Here is a 19,989-nt window from a genome sequence, read left to right on the forward strand (position 1 = left end):
CTATCTCCACCTCGATCTTCAAACGCTCTAGAAAGTGGCGTCGCCGTCGGCAACGGTTTACAAACATGAAGTTCCATCCGACCGGAGCTGCCGGCTGCAGAAACAACCGGAGGAGAGCGGCGGGGAGTTTTAAGATGCACACCGGATCTCCTCATGTTTCAATTTTCACCCCTCACAAGTCCTGAGAGTCTATTATTGTCTTTTAACCCTCCTCCTCCTCCTCCTCCTCCTCCCCTCAAACTCCCAGTTTTCTGCTCCCTCTTTCTCTTTCAAAACCATCCCGTGCCCAGCTCTGTTGCCTAGCAACACCTCCTCATCTGCAGACGGACGTTCTCGGCGATCTGGAGAAGTCCTTGTATGACACACACGCACACGCACACGCACACACACACAGAGTACAATTACAGTAATGAAGGAACGTTTATATAACTGGTTCTTGAGAGCAGGATCTTGAATAGTTTAGTTGTTTTTTTTCATCATCCTCCTTTTGACAACAATACTGAGAGAAGGTTGAACTTTTCATCTCTTCTTTGTTAACAACAATAAGAACAAAGCAGAAGACGTGAGGTTTGATTTCCCGTGAACATACATGAACTGTATGAAAGACTGAGACGAGCTGCAACCTTTCGCCGTCAGTTTTTCTAGTTCTTGTCGATAGTCGGGCCAAAATTTCCGATGCTCTCATAACACTGTCCGACTAATGTGCGTCCCAAAATAGTGGGCTTCAGTGTCTGCTTTACACTCTGCTCTCAGTGAGACATCACATGCAGTAAGTAGCGCTGGTGAGTCATTTTAAAGCTGCACTTCCCCCACAGAACCAGCTTCACTCGGAGGAACACAAGAAACAAACACACAGCAACCCGACGCCGCGTCTTAGTTCATGATATTTTATTGGAAAAACAAAATGTAAAGACTAGCATGTAGAACTTGGAATGCAGATCAACTGAACTGAACAGAACAGAACAGAACAGCTGGACTGGGCCGGGCCTCGCCGCATCCCTCCCGCCCACCCACAAACACTCACACACTAACACCAGATAGAAATGCTGCAAAGCACCGACCCTGTCCCCACCAGACTGAAATCATCTCCCCCGAAGAATCTCTCTCTCTCACTCTCTCACTCTCACTCACTCTCTCTCACACACACACACACACACACACACACACACACACACACACACACACACACACACACACACACACACACACACACACACACACACACACACACACACACACACACACACAGAGCTTTGGGGCAATAAACCGTACCTGAGCACGGTTTTATTCTCTGAAGTTCACTACTGATTCTCACAGGATGCGTGTTGGTTTACCGGGTACCGATATTGCCCCAAAACCTGTACTTGTGTATAAAACACCCTCAAAGCCCCCCCGACCCCGCCGACGATCCGAGACAATCGCTGCCCGAGGGGCTCAAATCTTCGGCCCGCTCAGGCTTCTCCCTCAGAAAAAGGTAAACACACAAAGGATAAAGTGAGTATCCCAACATGCCAGAAACACAGAATCTAAAATGAGTTCTTGTTTATTCCATTTTAATATTTTTCTTAAAAATAGCTCTGTCGTCACTTGACTTCCTTTAAGGTGAGCAAACTGCAGACGATCCGCCGGTTCATCTTTCTGTAAACTCCCCCCTCCCTCCTCTCTGTGGGCCACAGGCCAAGCTGAGGCCCAACAACAGCCTCCTGCCACCGGGTTCCCGACAGTAACCCATCTAAAGCTGCATGCATGAAGAACGGAAACAAAAGAAAACAGGAAGTTGTAGAAGAAAGGCGATTGGCCAGCCCAAATAATCGTCATGACGTCAGGCAGATGGAACCAGGAAGCAGAGGAGCGGCGGCCAAACTGGCCAGCTGCACAGAGGCTGCTGGGCCAACGAGTTGAGATCTGATTGGGCAGCTTAGTGCTGGGGGTTGAGGGGGGAGGGGGGAATACAAGCCAGTACATGCAGATTAATTTAATTTAGTTTTTTTTTTTTTTTAACCTTTTTTGAGCTTGTTTTATGGACAGATTTTCAGTTTTCCAACATTCAGTTTAAGTTGTCTATACAGAACAGTATGATTAAATGTAGATTTTTGCAATAAGAGGTAAGTGAAACATTTGACTGATTCTTTGTCTTTAACGTGAGCCCGGTTCATTTGGCAGTCATCATCTGAACAAATTCTGTGGGGGAGAAAGAAAAAAACACACAAAACATAAAAAGGAAGAGAGTTTAACTGGTGTGCTGTAAAACAACAACATTCATGATCAAACAGACACACTACTGAAGAGCTTTCACGAGCAGTATTTTCTGTCAGCCTTTATGATTTGGCCCGGAGACATTAATAAATCATAATGCATTAAAAGTGCATTAGTGCGGTCGGGTCTCCAGACAGCCTTTGTTTCTGACGTACCTTCGTAGTTGACCTGTCCGTCTCCGTCGATGTCGGCTTCTCTGATCATCTCGTCGACCTCCTCGTCCGTCAGCTTCTCTCCCAGGTTAGTCATCACGTGACGCAGCTCTGCTGCACTGATGTACCCGTTGCCGTCCTGCCGACAGACAGACAGACAGACAGACAGACCGGTGGTCAGTGAAACACGTCGTCAGTCATTCACACAAATCCTCCAGCGGGGACAGTTGTCTCGTCAACGTGAATATCATTCAGGCTCAACAGTATGAAACTCGTTTGGTCTTTTTGAGACAAAAAAAAAAAAAAAAATCCCGCCGTTATTCAAACTGTATTTTTGAAGTGAAAACATACGAACTGACAAATTCATGTGGATCGCAAACAAATTATTCCTTTATAGTTTTGTTGGTTTGTTGACTTGAGATTTCTGCTTGTGAAGTCTCTTTATTGTGTCACAAGGTAAATTGGATTTTGCGCCGACAGATGAAACGAGCCTTTCTGTTGAATCCCCAACATGGCGACACACACAGCTCCTTCCCTCCCACTGAAAACACTCAGCTGGAGGACCGTGTTGAGCTGCATGGAGGTCAGCTGACATTACTTTGCTCTTTTCTATTGACATGCTGTTAAATGTAACTGAACACAATTTTCTCTTTGGTGATGGTTTCTATTGATTTCCTCTCGTCAGCCATTGTGTTCATTTTCTTTTTAAAAGACGGACACGGATGGATTTGCTGAAAACACTTTTGCAGGACATAAGAATTGATCATTTGTACCATCGGCTTAAAAAAACAACACACAAACCCATTCCTACCTTATCAAAGACTCTGAACGCCTCCCTGATCTCTTCCTCACTGTCAGTGTCCTTCATCTTCCTCGCCATCATCGTCAGGAACTCTGGGAAGTCTATGGTCCCGTTGCCTGGTGGAGAAACGGTCACAGTGAGCAGTAAAATACGAGTATTCGTTACATAAACCTGCAAGGAGCTAAAAAACAACAACCAAGTCTGACGAATGAATCCCTCCGTACCGTCAGCATCCACCTCGTTGATCATGTCCTGGAGTTCAGCCTCGGTTGGGTTTTGACCCAGTGACCTCATGACGGTGCCCAGCTCCTTGGTGGTGATGGTGCCATCTCCATCCTTATCAAACAGGGAGAAGGCCTCCTTGAACTCTGGACGGGCGCAGCGAGACGAGGGTGAAAGCAAGAAGGGAAGAGGTTGAGGAGGGATTAGGATTAGAATAAAACTCACGGACTCATTGAGAAACATTTGATTTAAATGTTGTTGTTGTTACTGGTCATCTTACCAGCAATCTGCTCCTCTGTTAGTTGGTCAGCCTAAAAAAACAACAACAAAAAAAGTCCATTAAATAAACGTGTCATGTTGCAACCGTGACGAACAGACATCAAAAAGCAGAAGCGCCCGTCAGTACAACGTCGTATGAAAGATATCTGAATCGTTTCAACCTTGAAATCATCAAAGTGGATATCTGTGAGGTCGGCCACCAGCCTCGCTGCTTTGGGCTCTGGTTTCTTCGCCTCCTTGCCTCCACCTCCTCCATCCAGCCTCAACCCTCCACCTGCTCTGCGCTGCTTCAGATCCACACCTTTCCCTCCCGCACCTCCCCCCGGCGGCGCCCGTTTCCCCTCCGAGCCCGTCCAGCGCCCCCCGCACCATCACCAAGCCTTCGGCCAGGCACTCGGCCCGCCTGCCGTTCCGGACTCCTTGTTTTTTGACCTCGGCCAGCTCGGCTTCGGTTCCCCGCAGGCGGCTCCTCAGCTCCTGCGTCTCCCTGACGAGGCCGTCCACGCGGCTCGACGACGTGTCCACGAGCATCTGCAGGAAGGCTCGGTAGTTCCTCTCCTGCTGCTGGATGAGCTCCTTGTAGTAGTGCCGCTGCTCGTCCAACAGGTCGTAGATGGCGGACCAGCTCACCAGCTCGTCGTCTGCCGGGTACACGGAGACTCTCTTGGGAAGCATGACGAGGGAACGATGGCAAGACGGGCAGGAATTATGTGTTAAGGTGGGAGGAACGGGTGGATGGAAAAAATAATGGCTAGACATCTATCGGTCTCTCTTGATTGTTAAAAAGAATTGGACGTGCAGGTGAACAGATTTTCACCATTTCTCCGAGTAGTTACATAATTATATGGAAGAGTCTTTGATTTGAGTAAATAGAAGTTTTTAGTCCTCCTGAATGGGGGACGGGCGCGCGAATAATGATGACGTCATGGGATAACCGAAGCGCTCGTCTTTCAATCCTTCAGGAGTGGACGGCTGGATGGATGACACAAGTTTTCACAAACCCTCTGGAGCAGCACGGGTCAGCGGGCGACGTCTCTCTCGTCCACAAGCCGGACGACAAGTTGACGGAATTAGCCGCTTCTTCGGTTGACGTTTTCCTCGGTTACTTATCCATCCGTCTGTCTCTCAATAATCTGTCTGCCCGTCTCTCTTTCCATCTTGGCGTCCTGCAGCGCTGCGAGCGTACGTGACCGAGCGCCGTCCTTCCCGGGCTGCAGTGGGTGACGCTTTGAAAACCCTGCTGCCTCCATGTCAGGAGTGTTTGTAACGCCTGGCGTCACTCTGACGGACGTACAGTAGAGATGCATGCGCTGATGAAGTGTCCACCCCCCGCAGCAGTTCAACACATGAAGGGCCTTCAACGGTACCACCACACAAAACAATGTGTGTTTGTAGAGGCCAGGAGGGCCAGGCCAGAGGAGGTCAGTCAAATGTGTCAGGGAAATTGATTTAAGGGATGTGTGTGTGTGTGTGTGTGTGTGTGTGTGTGTGTGTGTGTGTGTAACAGTGTCCAGACCAGGGGAGGTCGTGGGAGTTCAGTGTGTGTCTACATGTATGTGCTAATCTGTGGCCTGTCATCTCGCTGCTCCTGTTGCAGCTCCTAGGGAGGATCAGTTGGCTGGTCCTCTGACCTCCTACACAGCATCATGGGTCCCACCTCCCTCCCCACCACCTCCCCCTCCTCCCGGGCCAGGCCCCCGTCCACGCAGCCACGCAACAGTGTCTGGAAGTGACACATTCATTTCACCAACAGTTTCCCCTGCAAGCCCAGTCATGGTTTGAAGAAGAAAAAAAACAAACAGTAAATGGGCCAAACTGGAAACCTGCCCTTCTTACAACTCTCAGTTCCTGTTGCCACTGATACAACTTCAAAAAACAGAAGTATATATATATAAAATAGAACAGGTGGCCACAGGATAAATTGCATCTTTTCTGCTAACACTATTTGACTAATTCTCTCACTGCCTACTTCTCTGCAATGTACGCACAGAAGTTCATGACCAAAAATAAAATATAAAAAAGTTGAATATGAATCACCTATTACATTCACAAAAACCATGATGGGAGTATTTGATTTCCTCTGGCACAATACCAGGTTGTTAATTTGCTCCATCGGGACGAGGACCACCAGACACCTGAACAGTTTTTCCAAATACATGTTGTTATGCGGAATAATAATAATAATAATAAAAAGGAGGGTTTTTAGGAATCTATTAATCTAGTATTGATGACAGTAAATCATTTATATGCTGTGTTCTTTTCCGACCTGAAGGCAAGGTGTGAATAATGGTTTGATAATCATAATGTTCCTACTACAGGGTTGTCAGGCAATAACCGGGCTGATATTAATGACAGCTGTGATCCGTGTACATCGTTGAATGTGAGACCTAACGAGCTGCTAACGCCTCTGAAGGCCGAGCCAAATTCCTCTCCGAGGCGCTGCGACGCGACGGAGACGGTACATGCAGCGAGACGAGCGCGGCAGCAGGTTTGGTTTTAGTTTCACAGCACTCACGGAGAGTTTCCAGAGATTTAAGGGGAAAACAGAACTTGTTCACAGAGTTGTGATGAAAGCTGCGTGAGAACACAAAGTCTCGTTTTGTTTCCCGTCGGTCGCTTCGAGCGGGTTTATAACGAACACATATTACACAAGACCAGCTTTTCTGCTCGAAATAAATCCCACAAGGAAGTATGAGCAAAAACCAGCGCATACGTCTACTTCCTCTACCAACTTTCTGAACCGTGGCGCTGTGAAAAACTAACCGCGTATCCATGGTAACCCATCCAAAAGGGCTGCTGTGAAAGTTAAAACTACAGAGAGAGGGCTGTGATGGACTCGAGTCTGAATTCATTTTAAAAACCAGCACATCATCCCATCAGACTACCTACATTAAGATTTACTTGAATTAAGATTCAGGTGTAATTAAATGCAAGCAACACCAACTGCCAGGAAGATATTCCTGATATTAAACACGACTAAAATACAAGTCATTTAGCTCAAATTCACTTTGAGATATTAGATATGTAGATTTATCACCAAAAAAAAAAAAAAAAAAGAAGAAGAAGAAGGTAAAACTAAAGAAGGTTTTACTTTCATTATCAGCCTACAACACATTTGTGTAACAGGCCTGAGGAATGTTTCTCATTTATTGGTTGGAAATCTTCCCACTTGACATGAGTGTTATATATACATATATATATATATGTGTTTGAGTAAAGTAAGCAAACCTCCACAAGATCCAAAACTACAGGTGATGCCTGGTCTGACATTGTGCATTTATGGGCAAAAAACACACAAAAACCAGGTGTCAGGATTGTGCAGACAGAACTGGGATGGAGGTCAATATTATCAGAATTAATCATTAAAAAATAAAATAAATAAAAGTCCTTTTTCTTGTATTTCTTCTACCAGAATCAATCTGTAGCAAAAAAAAATAAAACATAAAACAGACTTTCTAACGTTTAAATGTGTATGTGGGCTGTTTTAATGGTAAAGTACCCAAACATAACGATATTACACCAAAATCTCTGACCTAATTTCGGACCGTCAGCCATGCGGTTCGCCGGGTTTCTCTCCCCAACCGGCCGTTGCGTCCAACCGTTCGTAACGGCCGAGACCTCCGTGATCTACCGGGTGAACGGCCGGGACCTCCGTGATCTACCGGGTGAACGGCCGGGACCTCCGTGATCTACCGGGTGATGTGACAGCTTTCACGTCTGGAGTCGATAAAACCGTGAAAAACATCCGTCTCACATCTCAATAAAAAAATAAAAAAAACACCTGCGCAGATTCAACATTTGAGTTTCCATCACGTCTTTAAACAAACTTATCGACTTTAACTCCTGAAAAAAAAAGGGGGGAAAAAAACCACGTTTCTGTCTGACCGGGAGGAGAGCGGGAGGAGACCGGGAGGAGAGCGTTGGTCACCGGGGGAGTGACGTTAGCTGTCACGCTAACGCCGCCGAGAACCGCCCGCGACTCACTACCGCGGCCACCTGTGACAAGTAGTCCGCCTCGCAGCTTTCAGCTTCACGCCCGGCTACAACTACAACTTGCTGGAAGGGTAACTCGACGATAAGCTTCCTCCGGAGCTCCGGAGGCTCCTCCGGCGGAGCTCCGCGTCCGGAGGCGGCTCCCCGCCACACCGTTAACGGCTAACGCGCTAACTCGACGGCTCGCTTTCGGGATATTTCAACGAAAGAAGACTTTTAAAACAAAACTCCGGGTTCAGTCAACTTCGCGCGGCTTCACTTTTCTTTTTCTTCTTCTTTTTTTTTTTTTTTTTAAAGTCACACGATAACACCGGCGGGTCGGGTACTCACCATGTCTGTTCTGAGTCGGAGCGGTTGATCTGCTAAAAGCTACAAGGGGAAGAGAGGAAATGGACGGTCGCCACTGAGCGAGGCTGAGTGGTGGAGGCGGGCGGGACGAACCACCGCTGCACGGCTCAGTGTATCCCTCCGCACTGAGGGAGGAGGAGGCGGCGTGCTCGCTCCCCGCCCGGGCTCCGACGGGACGTGCTCGCACACGAGGAAAATGGCAGTGCGCGTGTTGTTTACAAATATACAAATAAAAATAAAATAAAAAGGTTGACGTAATAGTGCAAGGAGATATTAACAACACCGAATAACAACATATTTATTCAACAAATAACTGACTGATATCAGTATTCTTGATCAATAATCATCGCTCATGACTTCAGGGGGGTAAAGGTAAATTATAAGATATGTTGTGAGGTTTTTTTTTTTTTTTTCTCACCATTAAATTGTTTTATTAAGAATATGCACAACAACAACAACTTATAAGACCAAATTTTGACAACCAGAAATGGGAAAAAAAAAAGAAGAAGACTAATCATGCAGGAGGACATCAGAGGGAATCAGGGCCACTTCTCTGTTATTAAACATGTGCAGTCGTAAATATTCACCAAAATTGCTGTCGAGTTAAGAAACAAATAGACAAAAGTTGTCGTTTGTGATCTCTAAACAAAATAATTTCCCTGGATTCGATGCTTAAAACGTTTTAAACGAGGGTCAAACATGAATTGGGACCTCAATTTTATGTCATGTTTATTATATGGTTATTTAACGGGACTTTAGGCATCAGTCAAAGAGATAATAAAGGAGAACTGAGAAATCAATCAGTAGGTCAGCCAGACACTTATCACAGCCAACAATTCAAAATACATCAGTCTGCACTAATGATGACAAGTTGGACTGTAACTCTGCAACAAGAAAGCTTTTAGGAGCTTAAAAAGTCACTTTTTCTGCTGTATTGGGACTCAGAAATGAACTCGTTTTAATATAATAATGTCTTAATATACAATTTCACACCATTGCATTGTGTTTTATTGATGCACTAAACACATATCTTTGTTTGGGGGTCCAGAACAGTCAAACGTGGTGTTATTATTCACGTTTGGACTTTGGGGGAAACGAGCATTTTTTAACATTGATTGGAGTATGTTGTCTAAAATGTGACATTTATTGGCTATCGTTTTATTAAGACTAAAAGCTGTCGCCTTTGAAATTAATTTCCAGACACCTTCCAGTGTCCATCTCCTCTGAAACTAATTGCCAGCATGGCACCTGGAAGACATCCTGCTGATGTCCCTCAGCTGTTATTACGTTTGGCATCAAAATCACGTTATTGTAATCTAAATCTTTTTAACTGCAACAGGCGTCAAACTAATTATCATTACAAGATTTTTAAAAAAAAAACCCGCCACCGACTTTATAAAACGGCCAGAAAGTAACGGACTATTTTGTCTCGCACCGAGCGTTATACAGGCGGAAGGATACGGTTTTTTGTTTTTTTTAAATCGCGACCGACGGGACTGTGTAACTTGCGGTTTTGCTTTTGTGAGGCGGATTGTGATTGGTCAGGGGAGACCCGCAATATTCTGTGCTCTGTACAGAGCCCTCTGATTGGCTCGCGCGGATCTGCAATGCGCCAAACCACAGCGCGGTAGCGGCGGCGGGCGGCGGGAGCGTCTCCGCCGCTGCCGCGTACAATCCGCAACCGCGGACCGAATCCTGACGAGTTCACGGCGTGTGCGCGTTCGATGAATCGATCAACCGATTACCGCAAACTGCGCGCCGGTGAGATTTCGGTCCGACGTGCTGTGACGTAATGGCGGCCGTGGGTAGCGGTAGGTAACCTCACGAGATCAGGTCGGCTGCAGGTTCTGTTGCCCGAAGTCGCAGTTGCTCGCCACCGGTTGCACGGCCCCGGGGCATTATGGGAAACGCTCGGCTCTCATCACTGTGTATATATATATAAAAAAATAAATAATAATAAATCACCACATCTGGATGATTTCAACCACACCATCAGTTCAATTTTAAAAGTTGTATTTATTTATTTTTTTAGTAAAAGGTAAAAAGTTCTTTATATATATATATATATATATATATTTATACTTTATAAAGTAACAAAAATACTCCACTTTGGGTTTTCTTGGCTATTCAGCAAGAATCAAAGCAAACGTATTCCCAACCACAGTTCACTCAGACAAAAACCCACAAACCTCCAACACGTCAGTCGAGAAGACGAACGGTCAGCGGGCTTCTGCTGACTCGTGTTTAACACGGCGAGGAATAAAGCTGCCGCCGTGAGCTCGTCAGATCCTCGACAGATTCCCTCGAATGATGAGAGGTGATGATTTATCGGGTTCACGGAGACCCTTGTGAGTTTATATTTAAATCCCGGGGAGGTTTGACTTCTCCCTGGTCTCTCGCCGCCCGCCAGCTGATTGATGGGCGACTCGTCATAAAGAGATGCGAGAGGCCGCCGGGTCTCTCCGAAAGCGGGTAAATCAGAGCCACATCACTGGCGGACGGCACCGGAGGTGATCCTCATTTATTATTTATAAAGAAACCTAAAACACACGGCGCATTAATTACTCCCTATTTTTTTTTTTTATTGACAAAATGATTTACTAAAACACAGTTTTAGTGGTTTGATGTGGTAATAAAAGTATTTTGAGAGATTATACACAAAGGATGATTCTTTATATCAATGCAACGAGTCAACGCTGCAGCTGTGTGTGTGTGTGTGTGTGTGTGTGTGTGTGTGTGTGTGTGTGTGTGTGTGTGTGTGTGTGTGTGTGTGTGTGTGTGTGTGTGTGTGTGTGTGTTATCAGTCTTCCAGTAGTATATCCAGTTCCTCTAAAGGCAGTCTCAGTCGGAGCTCCTTCTCCGTCATCAGATCTACAAACTCCTGCAGATGCTCAGGGAACAGCTGCACCGCATCCATGTACAAACCCTGATCACACACACACACACACACACACACACACACACACACACACACACACACACACACACACACACACACACACACGTTAGCAAAAAAGGCCAATTTACACACACAAAAGAAAAAGAGAGAGAAATAATGTTTTAGTATGTCCAGTTATAATTGAAGTGGTGATCAGCTGCACACTGATGACTGTCTCACCTTAACCCAGGGGATGTTCTGTAAGGCCTTGTAGAAGATCCCTTTGGCTTTATCCACCTTTCCTTCTGACACCTGCAAAATTCACACACACACACACACACACACACACACACACACACACACACACACACACACACACACACACACACACACACACACACACACACACACACACACACGTTACAAACACAAAGCACCGACATCAGATTTCACAGTCAATATTTGAGTATCCAAATGTACGTATTACACAGTAAGTTGAGCCGGTGTTACTGCTTGTGTGTTCAAAAGAGGACGGCGCTCAAACACAAGAACAACAAACGGTGCAAAAACATTGACTCTTAAAGACTCAGTCGATTTTTCACATTATTAATAAAAATGCACATCATTTGAAAATATTCTTTTGTTTCATTCCATTTTTTTTAATGACACCTTAACAGTTTCTTTTTTTTCTTATTTAAAAGTCCCATATTGTAAAATTCAGATTTTTTTTTTAAATTGTAAAGCACGTCTAGGTGCACCGTGGTGTGCACGAAGCAGGAAGAAGATATAACCTTCGTGAGTACGTTTTCCAAGTCGTAACACATTGAACACAGTCGTGCTCCCCAAATCCCCAACTCACTGGAGTTGGCTCCCAAAGTTTGATGTGCACTCTTTGTTCAAGTTTCAGGTCCATCATGGTGAAATCGCAAAAGCACACATGACTGTAGTCACAAAAACACGTGTAACAAAGACGCTGATGTTGTTACTTCCTCATGAAGGTTATTGCTGCTACCCGCAAATCCCTTTTTGATCGCACCTCTTATAAATACTACCAAGACTGTCAAAACGCCGAGTCGATGGAGAAATGCAAACAACCCGCGTTCAGCAGCGGTGCCGTTCGGACTTCTGTAACTTTGTGATGTCACAAAATTACTCTCACGACATACATACATCCCTCCTTCCAAGCTTTTATGTGGAATAACACACTGAGCGGTCGCTCTGTTAAAGAGACGGCAAGATACTCAGAAAAGACTCAGCCAATCAGAAGAGAGGATCGTTGAAACCAACAGACGCAGAACCGCCTGTGGTTGGTCGAGAGGAAATGTAAAACTATATTTAGATGGTTTTTGGTACTTAAAACCACAAAAATATCTTCTTGGGGATATTTAGACTGCAAATAAAACACTAAAAGTGTAAACTACGCGACAGGTGACGGAGATCATGAGTCGCGGCTCGGTGGTAGTAAACGTGTGCAGGTTAGTGTGAGCTGTTTTCTGTCTCACCAGGAAGTGGATGTACATCCTCCAAAGTAAAGGACAATGAGCACCCGTCTCTGTTGCTATGGTGCTTTCAAACAGGCTACGGATACGGTTGCTGAGGCCATTCTCTGGCAAGATGGGCAAGGCATCGTCACGGCAACAGGATCTGTAAAGACCGTAAACATAAGTGTGAAATATTTTGTCAAAGTCGAGGTGGATTTCTCGGCTCGTCACGCAAAAAGGAAGAAACAACAGAGAAACTGAGATCACAGTATCTGAGTGTGTTTCTGCTGCTACAAGCACATGCTCATCTTCATCTTCATCATCATTTCTCGTGTTACCTCTGAGCAGCGTCCACCAGCTGCTTCCTTTGTTGTTCGGCAACAATGGCAAAGAGGCGTGGCACCACGCTGCCATTGTCCCTGGTTACAGAGTGAAAAAAACGACGCGCTCTGCCAGCGCTATGGTAACGATTCTCCACCTGAAAACACAGGTCACATGGAGGTCGTCACGCCACAACAAAGAAAGGACAAACTTAGTTCGGTAAAAGTGAAAAGATAGCTGAGAAATGCAGCTGTCACTGATTCAAAATGACCGATCTGATAAACCACGATGATTAAAAATGTGTTTTTCCTTTTTAATAATCAGACCTCATTTACCTGTACATAAATATTCCAGAGGGGGGCGCAGCAGGGCCAGGCTGAGAGAGCAGAGGTCAGCGTCTGTCTCAGCGTGACCAGCGGAAACACACTGACGCTGTTGTGATGTTTCAGCAGCGCTGCCTGCTGCACTGCTAAAACCTCACGCTCAGCAGCTCGCCTGGTCGCACACAGCCCGTCGGCACGACTGGAATCGGCGGCAGAGACGCCGCCTTCAGCGTTACGGTCCAGCTGCTGTCCAGGTGTTCGCGTGCGGTGCGGTTCCTCCATCCTCTCTCTGGCCTGACTGTACACAGCGTTGGCAGCCTGGACGCTCACTGTGAGGTACTGAAAGAGAGCGAAGCAGCCGACCAGACCGCTCAACCTCAGCTTCTCTCCGAGAAGGTCCTCTGGCTCTGGTGGTGAAAAGTGAAGAAATTCAACTTTGGCAAAAGACGACGTCTTCTGTACTTTGTAATATGTCTTAATGATGCATCGTCTTATTTATAATCAGTCTGAAGTTTTTTCACCGACTTCTTCTCCATTACTGATGTCAAATCTACAAGAAGCTGAATGTCGTGTTTCAGTTTGGATGAAGTTGTGTTACTGTACAGAAATCCATTAACTGGTACAACGTGAGGAGCGGGACACCAATCAGTTGGACAATAATCATGCTTACTTTTTAAATACTTCTAATAACATCCTGCAATCTGAGTATTAATAACTAATTGTTGAAGCACAACACCAGAGTTGCTCCATGTTTCAGACCAACTACAAATCGTGTTCACTCCATATTCCGGGCTGCAATAATGTTTAATTAACAAAAAATAAAGATGACTTAATACTGTGTTGTGGGTAGAAAGTGAAGTCTCGATATATTGATTTTCACCTGCTGCATGGGAGGAACTAAATATGTATGAATCTAAAACAACTACTGTGTATGCAGGATTTGTTGTAAAAGTGCAAACTGATCTTCCTCCACAGATAAAACAAAATGAACCTTTTCTGTCGGGCGGAGGATCGTGGACGTTCTGGTCCAAAGCTGACAAGCTGGCAGTCAGAGCCTGTTCATAGGATCTCCTGGCCTTCAGGATGGAAACCGTGGAGAGGGGCTGGGAGGATGAAGAGGAGGATGAGGAGGTTCCTTCTGCTAGCCGAGTCAGCACGCACACAGCCGGAGACACTGTCACATCGGCGAGTCGGCTTCCTCCCTCTTTGGCTGCGTCCTCCACCTCCAGCTGGGACCACAGCAGGCTCAGCTCACACAGAGCCGGGCTGCTCAGCCCTTTGGCTCCGCCCATCGCCGTTGCCGTGGAGAACACTTTGCGGGCCTCGTCCAGGTTGCCCAGCATCCACTCCAGGTGGCCGTACTCCCGCCACAGCACCAAGGAGGAACGGTTGTCGGGTTCTTTGAGCAGTCGCTTGGCAACGCGCTTGCTGCTCTTGCCCTGAGAGCGAAGACGCTTTTTGTTGCCGCTGCGCAGGCAGCGCAAGACCTGAAGGTGAAGACACACAAAGAGTCAACAAGTGCAAAAGGTGAGTGTTTAATAGGATATATTGTCATACAAACTAACTCCTACCTTCACTTTCTCGTACTGAATCCAGCTGAGTGACAGGACGGCTCGGTGGGGGGGAGGAAGGACCGGCTGGACCATACTGAACACGTTGGTGACAAACTTCTCACCCTGCTTCCCAAGCCCCACCCACTTCCTCGTTCCCTGGAGGGTGGTCATGTGACCTACAGAGTTCACCCCTGGTTCAGGTAGGTCGAACGAGGTCAGAGGAAGCTGCAGCTCGTTGCCTAGGAAGCGCCATGGAAACAAGAGTTGTCATTGTCTTCAATTATATGCTTCAAGTTGAATTCAAAATCTGAAAAGAAAAAAAAAATCCTCATGATGGTGAAAATTTACCCTGAGTGAGCAGAGAAAGGTTCTCCAGAAGCAGGCCGGGCTGACAGGGGGCAGCAGAGAGCACCGGGTCGACAGGCAGACCCAGGAAGGCCAAGAAGTGGAGAAGAAGACGGAGCTGGAGCTCTGGTGAAGACAGACAAATCAGGGACGGACCGATGTCATCAGACAACACCTGGAGTTGGAGAGAGACGAGACATCCGACACAGCGGTCACATTTATTATAGTTTATATTTCCAAACACATCACACATCTGCAGATCCTTTACTCGTCACTCCAGCACCTGTCTGTCAGGGTCCTCGCAGTCCTCCTCTGACTGGTTCTTGGTTTTGTCCGGTCTCCACGGCAACCAGTGAGCCCTCTCACGAGACGACTCCACGTCTAACCAGACTGTCCCTCTCGGCAGGCTGCTGTCCTTCACCTCCTCTTCATCCTCTTCTTCCTCCTCTTCTTCATCTGTGGAAAAAAACAAAACCAACAAAAACAGCAACAGTTTTTAGCCCATAACTCAAATCCCAGATTTTAACATCAACACTGAATAAAGTGAGGCTACTTTCACCTGGATGTCTGTGTCAGGGTGTGTGTGTGTGTGTGTGTGTGTGTGTGTGTGTGTGTGTGTGTGTGTGTGTGTGTGTGTGTGTGTGTGTGTGTGTGTGTGTGTGTGTGTGTGTGTGTGTTACCTGCACTGGGCAGCAGCCAGCCTCCTCGCTCCTGTTGGAGCATCCATGCCTTCCAGCCTCGGGCCCCCACCTCCCCGACTCTCGCCTCACCGCTGTCCCAGAACGGCTCAAAGAACTCAGCCTGTACACACAAGAGACAGAAAGTGAACAGGAGGACACCATCTTAGAAAAAAGACAAAATCCAAGTGAAATTAAATCTCTACAAGTATGACATTTAAAGAAATAGGCTCATTTATTTCTTGCCGAAGGTTTAAATGAAAACATCCACAGCACTCTCGTCCTTCTTCAACATGAACTCTATACTTTTCTTTTCTTCTGGAAAACATTGGGAAACAGCTAACTTGGCTCTATCCAGTGTGATGTCACCCATTTGTTTGTATACTGTGGTTTTGACGCTTCCAGTCCCGTTTTTTTGGAGCCAGAAACGACCATATTTGGACGCGCTGGGGAGAAGCGAGGGACGCTACGCCCGGCCACCTACACCCTTAAACCTGAAGTCATTCAGAAAATGTTGCACTCTTCCTATAAGATTACATTAGGGTTTCAAATTACAATATCAAAACTCAGGATTACTGTCTGTGTGTGTGTGTGTGTGTGTGTGTGTGTGTGTGTGTGTGTGTGTGTGTGTGTGTGTGTGTGTGTGTGTGTGTGTGTGTGTGTGTGTGTGTGTACCTGCTGCTTGGTGGAAAGTTTTTGAACACTGTCAGGTTTGTAGAAAGTAAAGTCGATCATGGCCTGAAACAGAGCGACCGCCTTCTCTGAGTGACCAGACTGACGCAGGAAATGACACTGCTGGGTGAAGATATCTGGATGGAAACAAAAAAAACAACAACACAACATCATTCAGGAGGAAATGAAGCAATAATGTTGTACTCATCCAAATGTTGACAACCGAATGATGCATCTCACGTTGAAATCTGAATATGTGATTGTTATCCACCAAGCAGTCCCCTCAGAGTAGAAAGCAGGATGAGTGAAGGCTAAATAAAATCTCATTTACCCAACAGGTCCTCTTCAACTCCTGGCAGAGCTGGATGAGAGACCATACTTCCGTCCCGCACAGCACTGAGCGTGCTCAGACACTTCCCGTAGGCCGAGTTGACCCTCGACACAGTGAAGTTGCTGAAGTAGCTCTGGGTGAAGAGCAGATACTCCCTCCACAAGGGGGCGCTGTTTGGGTGGAGGAACATCTGAAATACAACACGGAAAACACGACTTAGAACAACTGGAAGGTTTAGTACACGGGTACAAATGTAATCGGTCATTTCTCCGCTCTAGTTTGGACCAAAAAACAAACAGTTTTCAGCTCTGCATGTTATCAACACACAACAGCAGACGTACCAGTTTCTTCCACTCTTTAGCCAGAACCGAAGGCTCCCAGAGCTCCTGGCAGATCCTGAGCCTCTCGAGCTGCAGAGCGATGCAGACGGGGTTGGTGGCCACGGCACGCTCAGCGATGCACAGCTTTTTTTCCAGGACGGCTCTGTAGGAGGACTTTCGGCGCTCCGCTGAGTCGCCGCCTTGCTGCTCCTCCTCGCCTCCAAACGCTGCGGCACTCAGCTCGTCCTGCGGAGGAGACGATGAAGGTCAGAGGTAGTGATGTCGTTGCCATATCCATGTTGTCACGGTCTTATCAACACTTACAAGCTGATGGATAATGAAGGCAGTCAAAAAGAAGTGTATTCCTTAATATTACACGACACAGTTTGTCCAGAAATGCATCGATTGCAGGTTAAAATATGGAGAGCTTAAAAATCTCTGTTGCTCGAGGCAACGGGCAGGATCGAGAGGTGTTCACGGTCAAACCACAAGATGAATATACGTCAGTGAGTCAAGGTCAGTAGAAGCACTGACATTCATACAAACACACTGTGCGGTCTGTCACATGGAGCAAAACAAAGCAGTGAATAGAGCATGTGGTGCTTCAGGTCGAGCCTCCGTACCTGGTATCGTATGAACTGTATCCACAGCTGTGCGTCTTCTGGCTGTTCCCTGAGCCGCCTGTTGAACTCTTCAGTCCTCCCGGACAGAAGTGCGGCCGCCTCCCCCGGCTGCGTGTCCTCCTGCTGCCGGTCCTGCGGTCCTCTCCCCTGGACCCACAGGGCCGTGGAGGAGTCGTACACACCGAGGGGATTCGCTGATGATGTGCGCAGTCTGTCATCTGAATACATGCGGTGAACATCGGTTTGTAGAGATCAAAATGAAAACTTGTGTTAATTCTACGAAGCTGAAGACACTTTCCACGTGGCGCCGCTACTTTAAATGTTCAAAATCAGCCGAGTCCAACTTTGTGTATTTGTCTCAATTACTCGTTTGGAATTTGAAGGTTTAATCACTTTCTTTCTAAATTGAATTCTGTTGAAATTTTTGACTAAAATCTGCTTCAGTTTTTAATACTTTTGTGCTCTTTAAACTCCTAAAATGTAACTCAGAAAATACTAGTTTGAGTTTAAAACGAGGACTGAGCTGTTATATTCAGTTTTTTCCTTTTTTTTACATTTTTGTATAAAGCTGTTTACACTATATCTCATACCTTTCTCTCCTCCTTTGTTCTCCCCCTCATCGTTGCCCAGAGGGAGGAAAGCGGTGGAGGTGGTGACGTGATTACAATCTGGTAATAAAGGGACGGCGGGTTGGGACCGCAGCAGCTGCCGGCTGCCTGCAGAAAAATATCTGTCTGCCGCTCGTTTACTGTCTCCTCCTTTCTGTTTCTTTTTGGTCTCTGAAGCCTCCCAGCTGACTCCCTGTCTGGAGGAGTCCAGACCCAACGACGAGCTGCCTTTCCTCCTGTACCTGCAACACACGCAGAAAAAGCAGCTCGAGTCAGGATCTGTGTTTTCTTTAGACTCGGGGAGGTTAGTCGGACAGTCACTAAGACAGACTCCCAAACTTTACCGGGCGACGTCTCCTCTGTACAGCGACTTGTAGGTCCAGTTGGCCGAGTCCGGTTTACGGTCCACGCAGAACGGCTGCTCTGTGGGCGACCGGAGGTCATCCAGCCACGAGAAACGACTTGCTAATGGAGCAGCCTGATGTCTGCACGGACGCACACACACACACAATCGTAAATACAAAGCAGAAGCAAGCCAGTGCTGTCGTATACCAAATGAAGAGTGTGTGTCTATACCTGTCCGCCTCCTCTTCCCTTTTGAGATCACTCGGGTAGACGGTGTCCGACTCGGATCCGCTGCCGTCCGAACACCTCCCGCTCTTCTTTTTGTGCTTTTTCTTCTTCTTCTTCCTCTTCTTTTCGCTTTTCTTCTTCTTCTTTCTGGACGACACGTCGCCCTCTCCGTCCCCTTCGTTCTCCTCTGCGGAGCTCACGTCCCTGTCAACACTGGGAAAAAAAAAAAGGACATTTAAAAACAATTAAGAACAAGTGATTAAAGAGTTAAAAACAGTGATTAAAGCAAGCTAAAAATATATATATATATATATATGATAAAAGTTACAGCGCAGTTTAAGACATCCTCAAATCTGGTTCAGTGAGATTTAAAGGAGCTGAAGGTTGTTGGGGATAATTAGGTCAATTCAAAATGAATCGAAGTTCAAGAAAGACAAAAAAACAACAACAGAAGTTTCACACAATATTTTGAGTTGCTGAAGTTGATGGTAAAACTGCGATGTGGATCAGGAAGACTCAATAAAAGAGAGCATCGGTACCTCGTTTCTGTCTTGGTCGTCTCCAGAAAACGACCGTGAAGCGACAGGGCCTCCCCGGCCTGGAAGCTCCTGTTGTTCAGCCAGTCCAACTCTGAAAGGAGCGCGGACACAAACAAAACAGTTCATATTTTCCCACCTACTGACGACAGAGATGCGGAGACGAATAAAGCCGTCGGTGTTAAAAACCCGGTGCGATCACCTCTGGACGAATCTTCAACTCGGTCGCTCACAACTTCGGCAAACGCTGGAAACAGCGCCATGACACTTTGAGCCGTACGTAAACAGTCGCAGGGATGTGACGTCACTTGACAACCGAATCACTAAAAATAAAATTCTTTAAAATACTTTTTTTTTTATATAAATCTGTTTAGTCACATGCATTGTTTATCAGAATTGAATTAATTTTAAATTTTATTATCCAAGATTAATTTAAATTAAAATTTTTTTTTTTTCATGAATGACTCGATAATTATAATTACCTAAATGAAATGTGACATGTATCTTATCTAATAAAAAAGCCTGCAATAAAGCTTCAGTTGACACTTATTGATTTTGGGAGAAAAAGATTGAGGCTATAAAACAACATTTGATTGTGATGTCGTGAGGACACCTGCCAGAGCTGAGCTGGTTTAAATCTAAACGCTTCCCCCTTCATAATGTCTGTGAAAAGAGTATTTATGAAGGACATTAATA

General features: G+C 46.1%; 2 protein-coding genes across 2 annotated transcripts; both read right to left on the reverse strand.

Annotated features, from left to right (window-relative positions):
- Nucleotides 1–1,511: 1,511 nt before the first annotated feature.
- LOC138636071 (calmodulin-1) lies at nt 1,512–8,136 on the reverse strand. The gene is made up of 6 exons (XM_069723903.1): nt 8,035–8,136; nt 3,713–3,743; nt 3,435–3,578; nt 3,220–3,326; nt 2,412–2,547; nt 1,512–2,181 (listed from the first exon to the last, which is right to left on the reverse strand). The coding sequence occupies exons 1-6, from the start codon at nt 8,035–8,037 to the stop codon at nt 2,153–2,155; spliced, it is 450 nt and encodes a 149-aa protein (XP_069580004.1). The 5' UTR covers nt 8,038–8,136; the 3' UTR covers nt 1,512–2,152.
- Nucleotides 8,137–10,610: 2,474 nt separating this feature from the next.
- On the reverse strand, nt 10,611–19,593 carry nrde2 (NRDE-2, necessary for RNA interference, domain containing). The gene is made up of 19 exons (XM_069723923.1): nt 19,496–19,593; nt 19,297–19,387; nt 18,761–18,970; nt 18,529–18,669; nt 18,167–18,426; nt 17,577–17,794; nt 16,975–17,199; nt 16,634–16,823; nt 16,306–16,439; nt 15,634–15,754; nt 15,237–15,409; nt 14,957–15,128; nt 14,627–14,847; nt 14,047–14,542; nt 13,068–13,462; nt 12,750–12,889; nt 12,433–12,574; nt 11,171–11,242; nt 10,611–10,978 (listed from the first exon to the last, which is right to left on the reverse strand). Exons 1-19 carry the CDS (start codon nt 19,554–19,556, stop codon nt 10,853–10,855), a joined length of 3,588 nt encoding a protein of 1,195 aa, XP_069580024.1. The 5' UTR covers nt 19,557–19,593; the 3' UTR covers nt 10,611–10,852.
- Between the last annotated feature and the right edge of the window lie 396 nt (nt 19,594–19,989).

This window comes from Brachyistius frenatus, unplaced genomic scaffold (genome assembly GCF_029030835.1).
Source record: "Brachyistius frenatus isolate BFR_SWC_R1_liver_20210118 unplaced genomic scaffold, ASM2903083v1 Contig_350, whole genome shotgun sequence".
Lineage (NCBI taxonomy): Eukaryota > Metazoa > Chordata > Actinopteri > Embiotocidae > Brachyistius > Brachyistius frenatus.

What these genes read in the sequence shown, in the direction of transcription:
- LOC138636071 (XM_069723903.1), bottom strand. An exon ending in CGTTCAGAGTCTTTGATAAG is followed by an intron (nt 2,548 to 3,219) that starts GTAGGAATGGGT and finishes GTCTGTCGGCAG; the next exon opens with GACGGCAACGGGTACATCAG. An exon ending in CGGACAGGTCAACTACGAAG is followed by an intron (nt 2,182 to 2,411) that starts GTACGTCAGAAA and finishes TCTCCCCCACAG; the next exon opens with AATTTGTTCAGATGATGACT.
- nrde2 (XM_069723923.1), bottom strand. Translation starts at nt 19,556, where the DNA reads ATGGCGCTGTTTCCAGCGTTTGCCGAAGTTGTGAGCGACCGAGTTGAA. An exon ending in AGGGAAGAGGAGGCGGACAG is followed by an intron (nt 18,670 to 18,760) that starts GTATAGACACAC and finishes GCGTCCGTGCAG; the next exon opens with ACATCAGGCTGCTCCATTAG. An exon ending in TACAGAGGAGACGTCGCCCG is followed by an intron (nt 18,427 to 18,528) that starts GTAAAGTTTGGG and finishes CGTGTGTTGCAG; the next exon opens with GTACAGGAGGAAAGGCAGCT.